This window comes from Pelophylax lessonae (assembly GCF_965119305.1).
Source record: "Pelophylax lessonae genome assembly, chromosome: 3".
NCBI lineage: Eukaryota > Metazoa > Chordata > Amphibia > Anura > Ranidae > Pelophylax > Pelophylax lessonae.
In genome coordinates, this window is record NC_138770.1 from 437,277,934 (window position 1) to 437,295,014 (window position 17,081).

Sequence of the window (17,081 nt, forward strand, 5' to 3'; positions counted from 1 at the left end):
CCTGCTGCATCCCAAATAGTAATTACTGTTGCCATAGCTAATGTGGAAGTATGTACCAAGTACTTATTTTTTAAATGATTGGGCAGACATTTGGTATCCTGCACCTTCATGGTTGCAGATGTTTAAAGCAATTATTTTATGGCCCTTGGCAATGAGGCAGATTCCGCATTTCTATTAATTAATGAATGTGAGAATCTGGTAATTGCTATATACAAACTTTAATTTGGCTTGTAACATTAAAAGTTTTAATAGCTTTGTATACCAACATATCTACTGTAATTTGTGTAGCCTGACATGCCAGAATCCCAGTGCAAGATATTAGCCAGAGCGCCCCCCCCCCCCGAGTTTTAGCCTCATACCTGATGCTCTGGACTTCACATCCCTAGCCCCTTTGACATCCCCTGTAGCTAGTTTGCCCACCCCATTCCCTCCTGTACTTCAACCACCAGTCCTCATAACCCTTGGCACCCACCTCTCTCCTTCCGGCTCCCATAACATTTGAAAATGGCTTGGTAGGCCCTATTGTTCCCAGGAATGTAGCCTTGTTTCAATAATAATCTCTGCTTCACTGTTCTCCTCTTGCACATTTTTACATTTTTGTGTTTAATAACGCTTTAATTTATATAGTTTTTTGCATAGTATTTTTTTCTAACAGGTTATTAAATTCACTTTGCTTTTTCCATCCTGTCCATGCCGATAGTGATAAAGTGGCAGAGTGCGTAATCTCCCCCAATATGCATAAATCCTAAAAAAAACAAATATTGTAACTGTCAAAATATTTGATCTTACGGACTGTGCTTTTTTACACAGAATATCCTGTTTATGAAAAGCATAGCTATACAGTGCCTTGCGAAAGTATTCGGCCCCCTTGAATTTTGCGACCTTTTGCCACATTTCAGGCTTCAAACCTAAAGATATAAAACTGTAATTTTTTTTTGAAGAATCAACAAGTGGGACACAATCATGAAGTGGAACGAAATTTATTGGATATTTCAAACTTTAACAAATAAAAAAACTGAAAAATTGGGCGTGCAAAATTATTTAGCCCCTTTACTTTGAGTGCAGCAAACTCTCTCCAGAAGTTCAGTGAGGATCTCTGAATGATCCAATGTTGACCTAAATGACTAATGATGATAAATAGAATCCCCCTGTGTGTAATCAAGTCTCTATATAAATGCACCTGCACTGTGATAGTCTCAGCTGTCCATTTAAAGCGCAGAGAGCATCATGAAGAACAAGGAACACACCATGCAAGTCCTAGATACTGTTGTAGAGAAGTTTAAGGCTGGATTTGGATACAAAAAGTTTTCTCATGCTTTAAACATCCCAAGGAGCACTGTGCAAGCGATTAATATTGAAATGGAAGGAGTATCAGACCACTGCAAATCTACAAAGACCTGGCCGTCCCTCTAAACTTTCAGCTCATACAAGGAGAAGACTGATCAGAGATGCAGCCAAGAGGCCCATGATCACTCTGGATGAACTGCAGAGATCTACAGCTGAGGTGGGAGACTCTGTCCATAGGACAGCAATCAGTCGTATACTGCACAAATCTGGCCTTTATGGAAGAGTGGCAAGAAGAAAACCATTTCTTAAAGATATCCATAAAAAGTGTTGTTTAAAGTTTGCCACAAGCCACCTGGGAGACACACCAAACATGTGGAAGAAGGTGCTCTGGTCAGACGAAACCAAAATCGAACTTTTTGGCAACAATGCAAAACGTTATGTTTGGCGTAAAAGCAACACAGCTCATCACCCTGAACACACCATCCCCACTGTCAAACATGGGGGTGTCAGCATCATGGTTTGGGACTGCTTTTCTTCAGCAGGGGCAGGGAAGATGGATGGAGCCAAATACAGGACCATTCTGGAAGAAAACCTGATGGAGTCTGCAAAAGACCTGAGACTGGGACAGAGATTTGTCTTCCAACAAGACAATGATCCAAAACCTAAAGCAAAATCTACAATGGAATGGTTCACAAATAAACATATCCAGGTGTTAGAATGGCCAAGTCAAAGTCCAGACCTGAATCCAATTGAGAATCTGTGGAAAGAACTGAAAACTGCTGTTCACAAACGCTCTCCATCCAACCTCACTGAGCTCGAGCTGTTTTGCAAGGAGGAATGGGCAAAAATTTCAGTCTCTCAATGTGCAAAACTGATAGAGATATACCCCAAGCGACTTACAGCTGTAATCGCAGCAAAAGGTGGCGCTACAAAGTATCAACTTAAGGGGGCTGAATAATTTTGCACGCCCAATTCAGTTTTTTATTTGTTAAAGTTTGAAATATCCAATAAATTTCATTCCACTTCATGATTGTGTCCCAGTTGTTGTTGATTCTTCACAAAAAATTAGTTTTTTTTATATCTTTATGTTTGAAGCCTGAAATGTGGCAAAAGGTCGCAAAATTCAAGGGGGCCGAATACTTTCGCAAGGCACTGTAGTGTAAAGACAAATTCAAAACTTTACACAAGCTTATATTCGTTGCATTCCATTTTCCTTAAAAACTCACACTCTACTTGCCATGGTGCTTAACTCTTCATCTAGACCAGCACCTTACTCATGGCTTAATTTATTGCATTCAATTTTAATTAAATGCTCCCCACCTTTCTTCTACACTTTTCAATTAGAACAGAACTTTACCCAGGGCTTCATTTATTGCAATCCATTTTCCTTAAATACTCCCTACCTTCCTTCTGCACCTTTTCACTTAAACCAGAACTTTACCTGAGACTTAAAGCGGAACTAAACCCATCGATTTTAACAGTTTAAAAAAAATAATTCTCTTCCTGGCATTCTGGGAATGCTAATAGTCACATTTGCTTGTGCTTTCAAACGGAGGCCAAGATGGCAGCTTCCTTGGCTGAAAAAGAATAGCAGGGTTTAGTTCTGCTTTATAGCAAAAATAAAGGGATCCTTGCCTTTCCTTCAATCGTTCCTGTCCCTTCTCAGCCTCCTCTTCTTCTTGGCGCTGTAAGCTGGGCTGCACATGCACAGATCTATTTACATGCCAGAAATCGCTGCGGGCAGGCAAATTATTGTTGAAAGGACATTGCATGTCTCTTCTGCAATAAAAGCCTGCCTGCTCGTAGTCTGTCATAACCAAGACTTCAATTTCTCTTTACCTTATTGTATTACCTTTCTATTATCCACTTTACTCCCCACTGTACTCTTCACCTAGACCAGAATTTTACCAAGGGCTCCCTAAAGCCTGGTGTATTTAAGGAAAAGTCTGGACCACTGGATTTCTGAGATTTTTCTGCATTCTTTTTCTACCTTCTTATCTACCTATGATTTTAATCTTAACAGCTCTGTAGGAAGTTATTGCTTGTTTTTATCTTACTTTTACAAGAAAATGATCAGAGTTCATCCACCTTCCAACTGTCAGAGAAATATGCGCCCTACGATTACTGCCATCATTCTAAAAATGGTAATTGCCTGGCTATCATATCTTTTTTTTTTTTTCCTATTGCTTTAATATGAGTCACTGATCTAAAAGTATACAGGTTTGGAATTATGATTTTGCTTGCAGTATATTTGACACAGACAGACACACGGGGGTTTAATTCACAAAACATAGAGTGCAAACTCTGGTGCATTTCTGCATAGAAACCAATAAACTTTCAGTTATTTTGTCAAAACTTTAAAGCGGAACTTTACTCATTAACAATTGATAAAAAATAATGTTCTTTAGCAAGGAACGGACGTTTCACATTAATAACTATGCAACCAAAATTGTGTGCTGGAAATTGCCTCCAGCATTGTTTCTGTTCTTTCTTGCAGGAGGCTGCCATTTTGTTGAAGCCCAGAGCCCTGAGCAGCAGTTAAAGCAGAACTAAACCCTCCTATTCATTTCAGCCATGAAAGCTGCCATCTGTTTGGTCTTCCACTGCCTTGATGCTGCACATGCGATCAGTTATGACACCAGCCATTTGATGGTTTTGACAGTTTGAGAACACAAACCAATGTGACAGCCAGCATTCCTGGCATGCTGGAAATGTAGCTTTTTTTTTTTTTTTTTTTTTTTTTTTTTTTTTTTTTTTCTTTTGAACCTGTCACATCAAGGTTTAGTTCTGCTTTCATCTTTAGGCTGCTGGCCTCTACAAATTTGGCACTGTACTTGAAAAATAGAGCGCATATGAGCATGTGCAGAGCATATTTTATACAACATAGGTACTTATTTTTAATGTTTTGCATAGCTATACCTGCAAAAGGGGCCAGCCTGAAGTGCTCTAGCAGGACTTAATTTCCTGACTAAAGTTCTAATTGAACAAGCTAAACTTAGAAGCTGATGGATACCATGCCCAGCTTCCCCAGATTTTGCACACTCCAGTTATAGTAAATCATTCACATAGGTGCAGGTTTGAACACATAGATTCAGCATGACAGCCAGTAACCTAAACTATTTAAAAGGTGTTCAGCAATGCATTGGAAGTACTGATGTCCTAAGGACAGGCTTGTGCCTCGTTCAAATAAATCTTATCTCTGCGTGTTCACCTTTCAAGTCCCCCGATTGGCACCTCAGCTTTTGAATTATAAGTATTTTATGCTTTGCTGAGCAAGCGGTCCATTTCCAGTGGCAACCACTGGAATATACAGCATTTGGAAGCATGTATACTTCTTTCGTGGCTGGTTTCCTTGAATGCTACATTGAGATATATGCAACAGCTGCATGGCTGATGCTTTCTTTGCTCCGCATTGAATTTAAACTGCTAAAGTGTTTTGAATTGTATGTAGAAAGCACTCTGTATTAAGGTTTTTCTTTGCCTTTTGGTATCCTTCTGTGTTTTCCATTTGGTGGTTGTTAATTTTTTTTGTTACCGATCACAGGAATTCGTAAGGGGTGCAATAGACACACTTTAGAATTTCATCAGGGCGCAGCACTGAACTTTTGCCAAGTTCATGTACCGGTCAGAGACAGGTTCATGAATTTGTCCATGTTTGCACTGGGACAGGAGTGTTCACACTGCACACACTACCTCCCCGGCCACTGCGCTGACCGTCCCAATGGCAGGGGAGTTTTAAACTAGTGGAGCCTGATAGGGAGTTGAGAGACTAGTTCCCTATCCGGTCTGCTCCACGTTTGATTGACAGTGCAGTGGAGTGGGCGAATGTATAGCCACTATTCAGTCAAGTAGTGGCTTTCGAATACGTTCTCTGCTGTGCACTGTCAATCAAAAGTGGAGCAGATCTGATGGGGAGCTTATTTCTCAGTTCCCCATCAGGCAACCCCCACTCCCACTCGTAATTTCTCATATATGGGCAATATCTTTATTTGGGTAATGACCTCACTTGTATTCCCGACCCTTTGGTTTTTATTGAGCTTTCTGACAGGTAAAAGACACTGGGGATGCAGCACAGTGTGGCAAGCTGTCGCAGACATGACAGTAATTTTAAAGAAATTGTCACTGCCATAGTAATAGATTCTTAAAGTAGCAAGAAAAAGAACCACCTGAATTCGACACGTGTTGGTAATGTAATGGACGCTGGCACTAAAGCTTGCCTGAATTAGTGCAGGTAGTTCTTAAGTTTATTCTAAAGGTCAGAATTATTATTTTTTTAAATCACAAACTTGTTATACTTTGTTCTGTGCAATAGTTTTGTTGTTTAAAAATGTATGTTTTATATTGTGCCACACTGTAAAGTCCAATAGCTTATTATAGTGTTCTCTGAATGATAATTGGTGTTTTTTTTTTATGATACTTACTGTATAACTAGAACTAATTATATCAAAGATGGGATGTTTGAGACATGTTTTTATTGCCAGATGGTCTTTTGACCTATTAAAGGATAGTAATACTTTATTTTGTTTTATCTTTCTGCAGTACTATAGCTGTGCCTCATTGGGTAATATTGCTGCTAATCCAGAGCATCATAAAGCCATGCTAACCATTGGTGACAAATTCCTACTCCGCATGCTGGTCTCTCTGATGTCTTCGTCTGTGCAGAAGGTGATGCACATTATTTACATCCTTTAAAATAAACTTGTGGGGATGGAACTATGGAAGCTGCCAATGCTGATGCCAGGGTTATCTTCTCTCTACAGCATCTCTAAGTATTTTTTAAATAGCCTAAAAAAAGGGGGAATGTTGCATGTCTTGCAGGGATATACTGAATAGGACATACACTTTACCTTTTCTGTTTGCACAGAGGAGTGGTTGAACTCTGCATTTCCATAATCATAAACCACAAATCAGTTCTGTGTGGTATAAACTTGTCAATTTTTTTTTTTTTTGTTTGTTTTAACCAGGTCTCAAGTCAGGCGTGTCTTTGTTTAAATAACCTAGCTTCAAGTGGTAAGGCATTTGTTTATTGATTTTTTTTACTAATAATTAAACTTTTTTTATTTATAGAAGGCCTCTTGCATACTGCGGCTTAAAAAAGCTCAGTACAGCTTTTTTTTTTTTTTTTTTATTTCATTTTTTTTTTAACGGAGCTAAAATACAGCCTAATTATTGTAATGCACTTATGCACACAGGCGTGTAAACAACCGCCGTGCACTCTTGAGTAAAAAAAAAAAAACTGCATTTTTTGATGAGTAATTTACGCCTCTGCAGATGCACATTTGCATATTGTGTGGAACAGGAGAATAAATGCACACAAATACATAAAAAAGAACCACCTGAAATTACGTCTGAAAGAGTAGATGCTCAAACAGGAAGTGTCATGTGCATGAGGCCTACAAGGAGTGTTGCAGTATTTCATATGCTGTGGCTTAGTTTAAAGTGAAATGTACAGTGTTTTCTATATTTTTATTTAACATGTTCAAGGTCAAAAAAAAAAAAAAAAAGAAAACATTTTTTTATTGTTTAGTAAAGCATTTTATTTGTAAATTTTTTGAAAATACATTTACATAAGATTCCATTTTAACTGGCATTTTCTCAAAGAAGCCTGTAGAAAATACTTTTTTAGAATACCTTCCCTAACCACCTTTTGCAAATTCTAGTTGCTTGTCTGTCTTTGTAATTCAGTACTAGGTCATTAACTCCCAAAATACAAATGTCATTGAGTTGGCATGGCAACCAGGCAACTAGCATTTTTAAAAGGCAAATTTAGCAACGGCAGCCTACATATTGTCTTCACTTCAGGTTTCCTTTAGGTGTGACCAACCAGGTTTAAAGGATATCTGATATCTTTGTTGTGCCGTATGTTTGTCCCAGAGCCATAGATTACACAGCTTTGGCTTATATGAGTAATATGTTACTGAATTAAAAAAATGGCACGTTCAGATATGTCATTGAATTGTATATTCATTCTTATTTCAAGGATAATGTCTGACATGACTACCCTCTTTACTAAAGTCTTTGTTTTTTTTTTTTTTATAGGGGAAGTTCAAACTCACCTCCTAGCTATGGATATCATGCCTCTTGTCCTTTACTTGCTCAACTCTAGCAGTAGAGATGTTCGGCAAGCTTCCATTACGCTTCTCTGCACCATGTCTCATTCACCTGGAATCGTGGTAACCATGTGACTTAAGCTTTGTTGCATTTTGTCTTGTTCCATGCCTGTGGTGATGTGAACTTATTTTTAAGATATCAGATGTACTCTCTACAAATTGATAAACATAGTTGTTTTGATGAACGTAAAAAAAAAAAAAAATTACAAGAGTCCATGCCTGAAAACATGGCTGTGACTTTCCTTTTTTCTTTTAAATTACACATGTTTAAACAAAAAACTAGAGATGAGAGAATAATTAAAATCTGTTCCTTCAGATATGTAACTGGTTGATTCTGTGATGTCTCCTATGATACCCCCAAATATGCAGTGGTAGTGTCGTGTTGCCAGATTCGTTTTGCTGGTCATTAAGTATCATTGTTAATTGTTCCTTGATTGTGGTACCTTGGATTGTGTTTTTCATTTCACTGTGACTTTCACATAACACTCAGCCGATATGTGGGGGCCTAAGGTGTTTTTCACATCAAAAAACATTTCCAACCCCATTACAACTCCAACGCTAGTGTTTACTTTGACACAAAGCAGGATGGATCTATGTTGCTTACTACATTCTAGCCCTGATGTCTGTGCGTTTTACCAAATAGCATTTTATCAGACTAGTCAACACACTTTTCCACCCTGCAGTTAACCAGTTTTGGTGATCATGTATCCACTGTAGCTTCAGCTTTTTATTCTTCGCTGACGGATATGATACCCCAAGGTTTGGGGTCCATTGGTAGAAGGGCATACCTGAATTCAGTTAAGTTGTAAATGTTTATTTGAGCAGTTGAGGTCAGATTACCAAATGTATATAGATTTGTTTTTTCTTCTGCTGGGAATGTCGCATATATTATGCTCTTGCTGGATCTCTTTCGTGGTTGGCAGCGCCTCAGCCTTTATGTACATGCGTTGCACACCATTAACAATGCCATCCTGTGAAGTACGCGAAAAATCCAATCATTGGAGTTGCCCACACAGCCCTACCACTGGTCTTACATACTCCCACAGCAGTAAGGAAGAGCAGCATCACTATAGTCAGAACTGCCCACTTAAAAAGATGTTGTTTCTCTGTCGCTCATTGACAGACGTAGTCCTCCTTGATTAATATCAACTCGGGTTATACTGCCCTCTACAGGAGTAGGACTAGACGGGAAAGAAAACGTTCTGGCCACACCCTAGGGGCAGTCCCAGAGGGTATATCCTCTCACTTCCTGCTACAGCAAATCAGTTTTTTTTCTGTCTAGTGAGGAGTAAGGACCTAGATTCCTTGCTAGGATCTTCGGTCCTGGCAGGATTTTTTTTTAGAAATACTTTTTTAGACAGCTTTTTTTCTCCAGTATTCCTGTGAGATCTTCAAGCAAGTACGCTGAAACTGGGCGACGGGCTGGATGTTGAGATCCAGTGGTCACCCCAGTTCAGCCTATGAGCGCGTGCAGGCCATAGCTCCGCTGGGTCGGCCGCGACATAGTCCCACTGGACGGGGACTGACCCTGCGAGTTAACCGTCTCGCCTGGACGCCAATGACCAACAGAGTCACGGCGTCCGTATTGGTCGACAGCCCCCCCACCCCGGTGGAGAGGGGTTCTGTCAGAAGTTGGCGCCCGCCTGGTTCCGGTATGGTGAGTAGAATGTTCCCCCTCTCCCCCTGTCGGGTTTGTTGGTGGACGCGGGCCCCTCTCTGGGATGGTCGGACACTCGGTTTTCTGGGTCTCCCCTCTATCCTATAACAGGTCACAGATCCCCCAATTTGAGTGTGATTTTTGTGAATAGAAACCAGGAGGCTTGGTTTGGGAGCTGACTATCTAAAGTCACTATATGACTTTAAGGGTGACTGAAGTCAGTGGCAGACTACTAAAAGGCATTACTATTGAGGTATAGAGGTATCCTACCTGTCTAGTGTGTACACAGGCCGATGCCTATGCCTGAGTTACTGCAGCCACAGATCGCCATCCCTCCAGAAAGCCGGTCACTTCCACAGGCCACACAGCCTCCCGCAGGCCGAGGACACCTCCCGCAGGCCGCACAGGCCGAATGCACACATCCCGCAGGCCGCTGCTAGCTTGCAAGCCGCCGCTATCCTACACAGGCCGCCGCCATTTTCCTGCAGATCGCACGAGGCCGCCATATTGGCATAGCCTCGTGTCTCCAGCATGGGGGCGGCCATGTTTGAGGTGACCAAACACCTCGTGGAGTAATTGGGAGGCGCCGGAAGGCGTGTAAAGGGGCGGAGCCGCCTCCTTGGCCCAGGGAAAGCAAGCCAAAGACTTCCTGTCTGTAACAGACAGTGCTGGAAGCAGGTTGATAAGAAACTTCTGTGCATCAGGTGAGCCTTGGGGTCTCTCTCTCTCTCTTTATGAGGGGTCCAAGCAGGTAGACTGAGGGGCGCTACTGCGCTGGGGGACGAAGTTAAAAAAAAAAAAAATGTTTTTTTTCTTGCAATTAATTTTTCTGTGTTTTGCTGGCAAGTGTCTGTTACATGAACCCTGCCACACATGTATCCCCACCTGATCCCCTCAGGGTGGCCGCAGGACCCTCCAGTACCCCACTTGTGATGATGCATTATCAGCGTTTTGGAGTCTTTGGTATCCCGGGTGGAGGTGGCCTGTCAGGGACGGGGGTCAAGAAGAGCGACCCCCGCCTACCCCTATGTCATCTGATATCTCAGATACGGATTCTGAGCTGGTCATTGCAGTCCCTTTTCTGGGGTTGTTGTCTCAGGTACGGTCTCCTCAGACAGTAAGGAGGACGCTTCTGCCTCCGCCATAGCACAAGAAGCGTTGGTGGAAGCACTAGTTGTGTCTGTCCGGGAAACCTTTAATCTTGAGGTTACACCGGCAGAGGTAGCTGAGACTCGTATTCCTTTTTTGGTACTAGCAAGCCTACCAAAAATGGTAAAGGGTTTCCATTGCCCAAATAGGGTCGTCCGTAAATGAGCCCTGCTATTTCCTAACGCATTGCTAGGCGCTATCATTTTGAGGAATCCCTCATTTCAAAGATGGACGGTACCACCAATAGTGGACTCACCGATTTCCAGACTAAATAAAACCACTGTTATCCCGTTGGATTGACAGAATGGGCCCCACTCATCTCTGGGGTGGGGGGACGTCTTCACCGGTTTCCGGATCCAGGGCTTTCCAGAATCCCGGATAAAGGGGTTCGCAAGGTCATATGGTCGGGATACAAGATCGAGTTTCGATCACTTCCACCGGTGCGATTCTTCCCTTCCAATATTCAACATCCCCGGGTCGCTTAAAAAGCTTTGCGGGGGACAGCTTGATACAACAAGCAGTGGTAGTTCCCATTCCTTGGAGGAGTTCTAGTCGAACTTGTTCACAATGCCCAGGAAAAAGGGCTAGGTGCGTCCAATTCTGGTCTTGGAAGAGATGGAGTCCATCCATACAGTGGTGGCCTCCCTGCATCAGGGGGATTTCCTGGCATCCATAGACATTTAGGATGCCTATCCTCATATCCCCATCTTCGCAGGACATCAGCGTTTTCGTTGCTTTTCCCAAAGATCATCCCTGGTTCCCACCAGGAGACTGAACTATCTGGGCCTAATTTTGGATACATCCTTGGCAAGAGTGTTTCTCCATGCGGAGAAACTCCAGAAGATTCAGTCAATGATTCGGATGTTGCTGTCCGTCAACTGGCTGGGATTGATGGTCGCCTCCTTAGAGGCAGTACCGTTTGCCCAGTCTCATACCCGAATTCTCCAAAGAGGAGATTCTTCCCTTATGGAATCAGAATCCCGATTCCCTGGACAATCGGATCCGATTGAGTGAGCGGACCAGGGAGGCTCTGGTCTGGTGGCTTCGGTCTCCGATGCTCAGCCAGGGGAAGTCATTTCTTCTGATAAATTCCAGGTTACCGATAAATGTGTTGGAACTGAGAGCGATCAGACTTTCTCTGATTTACTGGACCGAGCAGCTCCAGGGCAGCCCGGTTCGGATTCAATCGGACTATGCCACGGTCATGACTTAGGTCGATCACCAAGGGGCACCAAGAGTGCCCTGGCGGCCATAGAAGTGGCCAACATTCTTATTGGGGGATCAGTTGTTCCAGTTCTCTCCGCGATATTTATCACGGAGGTGGACAGGCAGATTATTTCAGCCTCAGATTCTGGATCAAGAGGAATAGTCTCTTCATCCAGAGGTATTTCACCAGCTGTCCCTTCATTGGGGCACCCCGGATATGGATCTGTTGGTAGGTTGGCTCAACAGGGCTCGCACCCGCGATCCTCTAGCGGACGCAGCAGACGCGCTGAACGGCCTGTAAAGGCAGTATCAGCTACTATATGTCTTCCCCCCCCCCCCCCCCTCTCAAATTGCTGCTGAGATTTCTCCGCAGGATAGAGGTGGAGGGAACTCCAGTTATCCTGGAAATTCCGAGCTGGCTTCGTCAAGCCGGGTACGCCGACTTGGACAGGCTAGTCGCGGACGCTCCTTGGAGACTTCCAGGGAGGATCTGCGGTCTCAAGGACCGATCTTCCATCGTGCTTTACAGTCGCGGGTTTTAATGGCCTGGCTATTGAGACCCAGGTACTGAAGGACAGAGGGTTGTCAGCTTCAGTTATTCCTACTCTAATTAAAGCAAGGAAAGCGACTTCCAGCAAAGTCTATTATCGCACATGGAAGACTTATATCGCGTGGTGGGAATCTTTGGAATTTCCCCCACGTACCTATTCGGTGACCCGAATCTTGGCTTTTCTGCAAAAGGGGGTTGAGCAGAAACTATCCTTGAGCATTATCAAGGGTCAGGTTTCAGCATTAGCAATCTTCTTTCAGAAGCCTTGGGCTTCTCATTCCTTGGTGTCCGGGGGGTGCGGCACTTGGCTCCGCCAGTGCGCGTGCCCTTACCGCCCTGGGATCTTAATTTGGTGTTTGTCGGTTCTTCAGAAACCTTTTTAGGGAGATTCCCTTGCTTACATCATCCCAGAAGGTGGCCTTCTTGGTGGCTATCACTTCTGCACGCAGGGTGTCAGAACTGGCTGCATTATCATGCCATTCCCCATTTCTAGTGGTTCATAGGGATAAGGTAGTTCTTCATCAGAAGCCATCCTTTCTTCCTAAGGTGGTTTCAGATTTTCATCTGAATGAAGATATTGTGCTACCTTCCTTGTGTCCTAAGCCCAATCATCCTCAGGAATATGCGTTGCATTCCTTGGATGTGGTTCGGGCAATCAGGGTATACCTGTAGACTACGGAATCGTTCCGTAAGATGGATTCACTTTTTTGTGATCACGGATGGCCCCAGAAAGGGGTTGCCTGCATCTGCCGCGAGTATCTCCAAATGGATTAGACAGACGGTGGTACAGGCTTATTCTATTAAGGGTCGGAATCCTCCGTTCCCTGTTAAGGTGGTCCAGGTGGGCAAGGCGGCTACCTGGTCGTCGGTTCATACCTTTACAAAATTTTATAAAGTTGATGTGATGGCATCGGCGGATGCCTCATTTGGCCGCAAGGTTTTGCAGGCCGCAATTTGAGGAGACCGGTGGTCTACCTCGAGGGTTTTTTTTCCGTTGGAATTTCAGTTGAGTCTCATCGTATGATTGATGAGCCTTTAAAACTTCTAGTTGGCACCGGTTGGGCCTTCTAGATTGGATTTTGATTTCCATTTTCCCACCCCTCATTTGTGGCACTGCTTTGGGACGTCCCGAGTTGATATTCATCAAGGAGGACTACGTCTGTCAATGAGCGACAGAGAAAAATGGATTTTTGTAAAATCTTACCGTAAAATCCTTATCTCTTAAGCTCATTGACAGACGTAGTACCCGCCCCTCTGTTTTTGAGTTGGGTTGGGTTAAATTCTCTAAACACTGCTTTGTGACATAACTGATTTGCTGTAGCAGGAAGTGAGAGGATATACCCTCTGGGACTGCCCCTAAGGTGTGGCCAGAACGTTTTCTTTCCTGTCTAGTCCTACTCCTGTAGAGGGCAGTATAACCCGAGTTGATATTAATCAAGGAGGACTACGTCTGTCAATGAGCTTAAGAGAAAAGGATTTTACGGTAAGATTTTACAAAAATCCATTTTTTTTTCATGTACAGTGCCTTGAAAAAGTATTCATACCTGTTGAAATTTTGTCATGTTACAACCAAAAACATAAATGTATTTTGAGGTTTTATGTGATAGACCAACAGAAAGTGGCACATAATTGTGAAGTGGAAGGAAAATTTATAAATGGGTTTTCAATTTTTTTTTACAAATATCTGAAAAGTATGGCATGCATTTGTATTCAGCCTCCCTGAGTCAATACTTTGTAGAACTACCTGTTGCTGAAATTCCAGTTGCAAGTCTTTTTGGGTATGTCTCTACCAGCTTTGCACATCTAGAGAGTGACATTTTTGCCCATTCTTTGCAAAATGGCTCAAGCTCTGTCAGATTGGATGAGAGTGTCTGTGAACAGCAATTTTTAAGTCTTGCCACAGATTCTCAATTGGATTTAGGTCTGGACTTTTGATTTGACCATTCTAACACCTAAATATGCTTTGATCTAAACCATTCCATTGTAGCTCTTTCTGTATGTTTAGGGTCAGTGTCCTGCTGGAAGGTGAACCTCCGCCCCCAGTCTCAAGTCTTTTGAAGACAGGTTTTCTTTTAAGATTGCCCTGTAGCTGTATTTGGCGCCATTCATCTTCCCATCAACTCTGACCAGCTTCCTTGTCCCTGCTGAAGAAAACCTCCCCACAACATGATGCTGCCACCACCATGTTTCATGGTGGGGATGGTGTATTCAGGGTGATGTTCAGTGTTTTCCACATAGCATTTTGCTTTTAGGCCAAAAAGTTCAATTTTAATCTGATTTGACCAGAGCACCTTCTTCCACATGTTTGCTGTGTCCACTACATGGCTTCTCCCAAACTGCAAACGGGACTTCTTATGGCTTTCTTTCAACAATGGCTTTCTTCTTGCCACTCTTTCATAAAGGCCAGGTTTGTGGTGTGCATGATTAATAGTTGTCCTGAGGACAAATTCTCCCATCTGAGCTGGGGTTCTCTGCATCTCCTCTACAGTTACTATGGGCCTCTTGGCTGCTTCTCAGATTAATGCTCTCCTTGCCTGGCCTATCAGTTTAGGTGGATGGCCATGTCTTGGAAAGTTTGCAGTTATGCCATACTCTTTCCATTTTTGAATGATGGATTGAACAGTGCTCCATGAGAAGTTGAAAGCTTGGGATTTTTTTTTTTTTACCTAACCCTGCTTTAAACTTCTTTACAAATTTATCCCTGACCTGTCTGGTGTGTTTCCTGGCATTCATGATTCTGTTTGTTCACTAAGGTTTTCTAACCTCTGAGGGCTTCAAAGAACAGATGTATTTATACTGAGATTAAATTACATACGGGTGGACTCTTTTTACTAATTAGGTTACTTCTGAAGGCAATTGGTTCCACTAGATTTTAGTTAGGGGTATCAGAGTAAAGGGCGCTGAATACAAATGCACGCCACACTTTTCACATATTTATTTAGTAAAAATTTGAAAACCATTTATTGTTTTCCTTCCACTTCACAATTATGTGCCACTTTGTGTTGATCTATCACATAAAATCCCAATAAAATACATTTACATTTTTGGTTGTAACATGACAAAATGTGTAAATTTTTTCAAGGGATATGAATACTTTTTCAAGGCACTGTAATGTTGTCTTTTTCTTTCTATGATGATCTAGCCACGTCACCTCTTCAACACTAACCTTCTTTTGTGACCTCTCCTCCTCTTTAGACCGCATTCACACTAGTCCGACTTGGACCGCGACTTGTCAGCCTGACAAGTTGCGGTCCGTCACGCTCCCATTGTGCGGTACAGGAGCCGTTCTAATAGGAGCGACACAAGTCGCTCCGACTTAGAAAAAAGTGTCCTGTACTACTTCGGGGCGACCTGGAGGCGACTTGCATAGACATTCATTTTATGAAGTCCGTGCAAGTCGCGCTGCACGCGACTTCACAGGTCGCTCCCTAAGTCGGAGCGACCTAGTGTGAACCGAGACTTACCCTTACTCAACTCCCATGCCATATTGGTCACTACATTGCTGTCATCTCCTGACTTGGGTCCTAGGTCAGTGATGGCGAACCTTGGCACTCCAGATGTTTTGGAACGACATTTCCCATGATGCTCAACTACACTGCAGAGTGCATGAGCATCATGGAAATTGTAGTTCTAAAACATCTGGGGTGCCAAGGTTCGCCATCAATGTCCTAGGTAGTAGTGGTGCTGATGGCTAATCTTTACCCCACCCACTCTTTTGCCACTCTTAGATATGCCATAGTTGTTCCTACTTTACTAATTACACTGGTCAAAAAAATAAAGGAACACTTTTTAATCAAAGTACTGTATAGCAATCAAGTCAATTAAACTCCTGGGATATTGATCTGGCCAGTTAAGTAGCAGAGGGGGTTAATCTGTTTTAGCTGCTTTGGTGTTATTGGAATTAACAGGTGCACTAGATGGGCAACAATGAGATGACCTTCAAAACAGGAATGGCTTTACAGCTGCAGGACACTAACATTTTTTTTCCCCTACTCCCATCTTTTCTCGCCATTTTTTCACTAGTTTGAATTTGGTAAGGTTCAATGTCACTTCTAGTAGCATGAGGCAATACCTGGACCCTATAGCGGTTGCAAAGGCAGTCCAACTTTCCAGGATGGCACATCAATATGTGCCATTGCCCGAAGGTTTGCTTGGTCTTAAGAGCTCCGTCTCAAGAGCATGGAGGAGATTCCAGGAGACAGGCAGTTACTCTAGAGCAGTGGTTCTCAAATCCGGTCCTCGGGACCCACCAACAGGCCAGGTTTGCAAGATAACTAAATTACATCACAGGTGATCTCATTTGCTTCTCAGTGATTGCAGTATTCTAGTCTGCATCCCCCAAGGTAATACTTAAAATCTGGCCTGTTAGTGGGTCCCGAGGACCGGATTTGAGAACCACTGCTCTAGAGAGCTGCACAGGGCCGTAGAAGGTCCTTAACCCATCAGGAGGACCAGTATCTGCTCCTTTGTGCAAGGAGGAACAGGATGAACACTGCCACAGCCCCACAAAATGACCTCCAGCAGGCCACTGGTGTGACCAAACAATCAGAAACAGACTTCATGAGGGTGGCCTAAGGGCCCTACGTCCTCTAGTGGTCCCTGTGCTCACTACCTGGTACCATGGAGCTTGATAGGCATTTGCCATTGAACACCAGAATTGGCACCCTGTGCTTTTCATAGATAAGAGCAGGTTCACCTGAGCATATGTGACAGACATGAAAGGGTCTGGAGAACATTATGCTGCCTGTAACATTGTTCAGCACGACCAGTTTGGTGGTGGGTCAGTGATGGTCTGGGGAGGCATATCTATGGAGGAACGCACAGACCTCTACAGGCTACACAATGGCACCCTGACTGCCATTAGGAGGATGAAGGAATTAATACCATTGACTGGCCCCCACGCTCGCCTGACCTAAATCCAATAGAACACCCCTGGGACATTGTTTCATGCCATCTAACACTGCCAGGTTGCAACTCCGTCTGTTCAAGAGCTCAGTGATGCCCTGGTCCAGGAAATACCCCAAGACACCATCCGTTGTCTCATTAGGAGCATGCCCTGACATTGTCAAGACATTGTCTTTGAATTAAGACCTCTGTAGGTTGATCATTTTCCTTTCCATCA

At 43.2% G+C, this 17,081-nt stretch overlaps 1 protein-coding gene across 1 annotated transcript in view; it reads left to right on the forward strand.

Annotated features, from left to right (window-relative positions):
- LOC309549428 (uncharacterized protein) overlaps positions 1-17,081 on the forward strand; it is a 123,891-nt gene that overhangs the window by 49,592 nt on the left and 57,218 nt on the right. Inside the window, exons 7-9 of the mRNA XM_082249718.1 lie at positions 5,827-5,952; positions 6,252-6,297; positions 7,327-7,460. Coding sequence (XP_082105844.1) covers positions 5,827-5,952; positions 6,252-6,297; positions 7,327-7,460 — 306 coding nt within the window. The remainder of the gene's footprint in view (positions 1-5,826; positions 5,953-6,251; positions 6,298-7,326; positions 7,461-17,081) is intronic.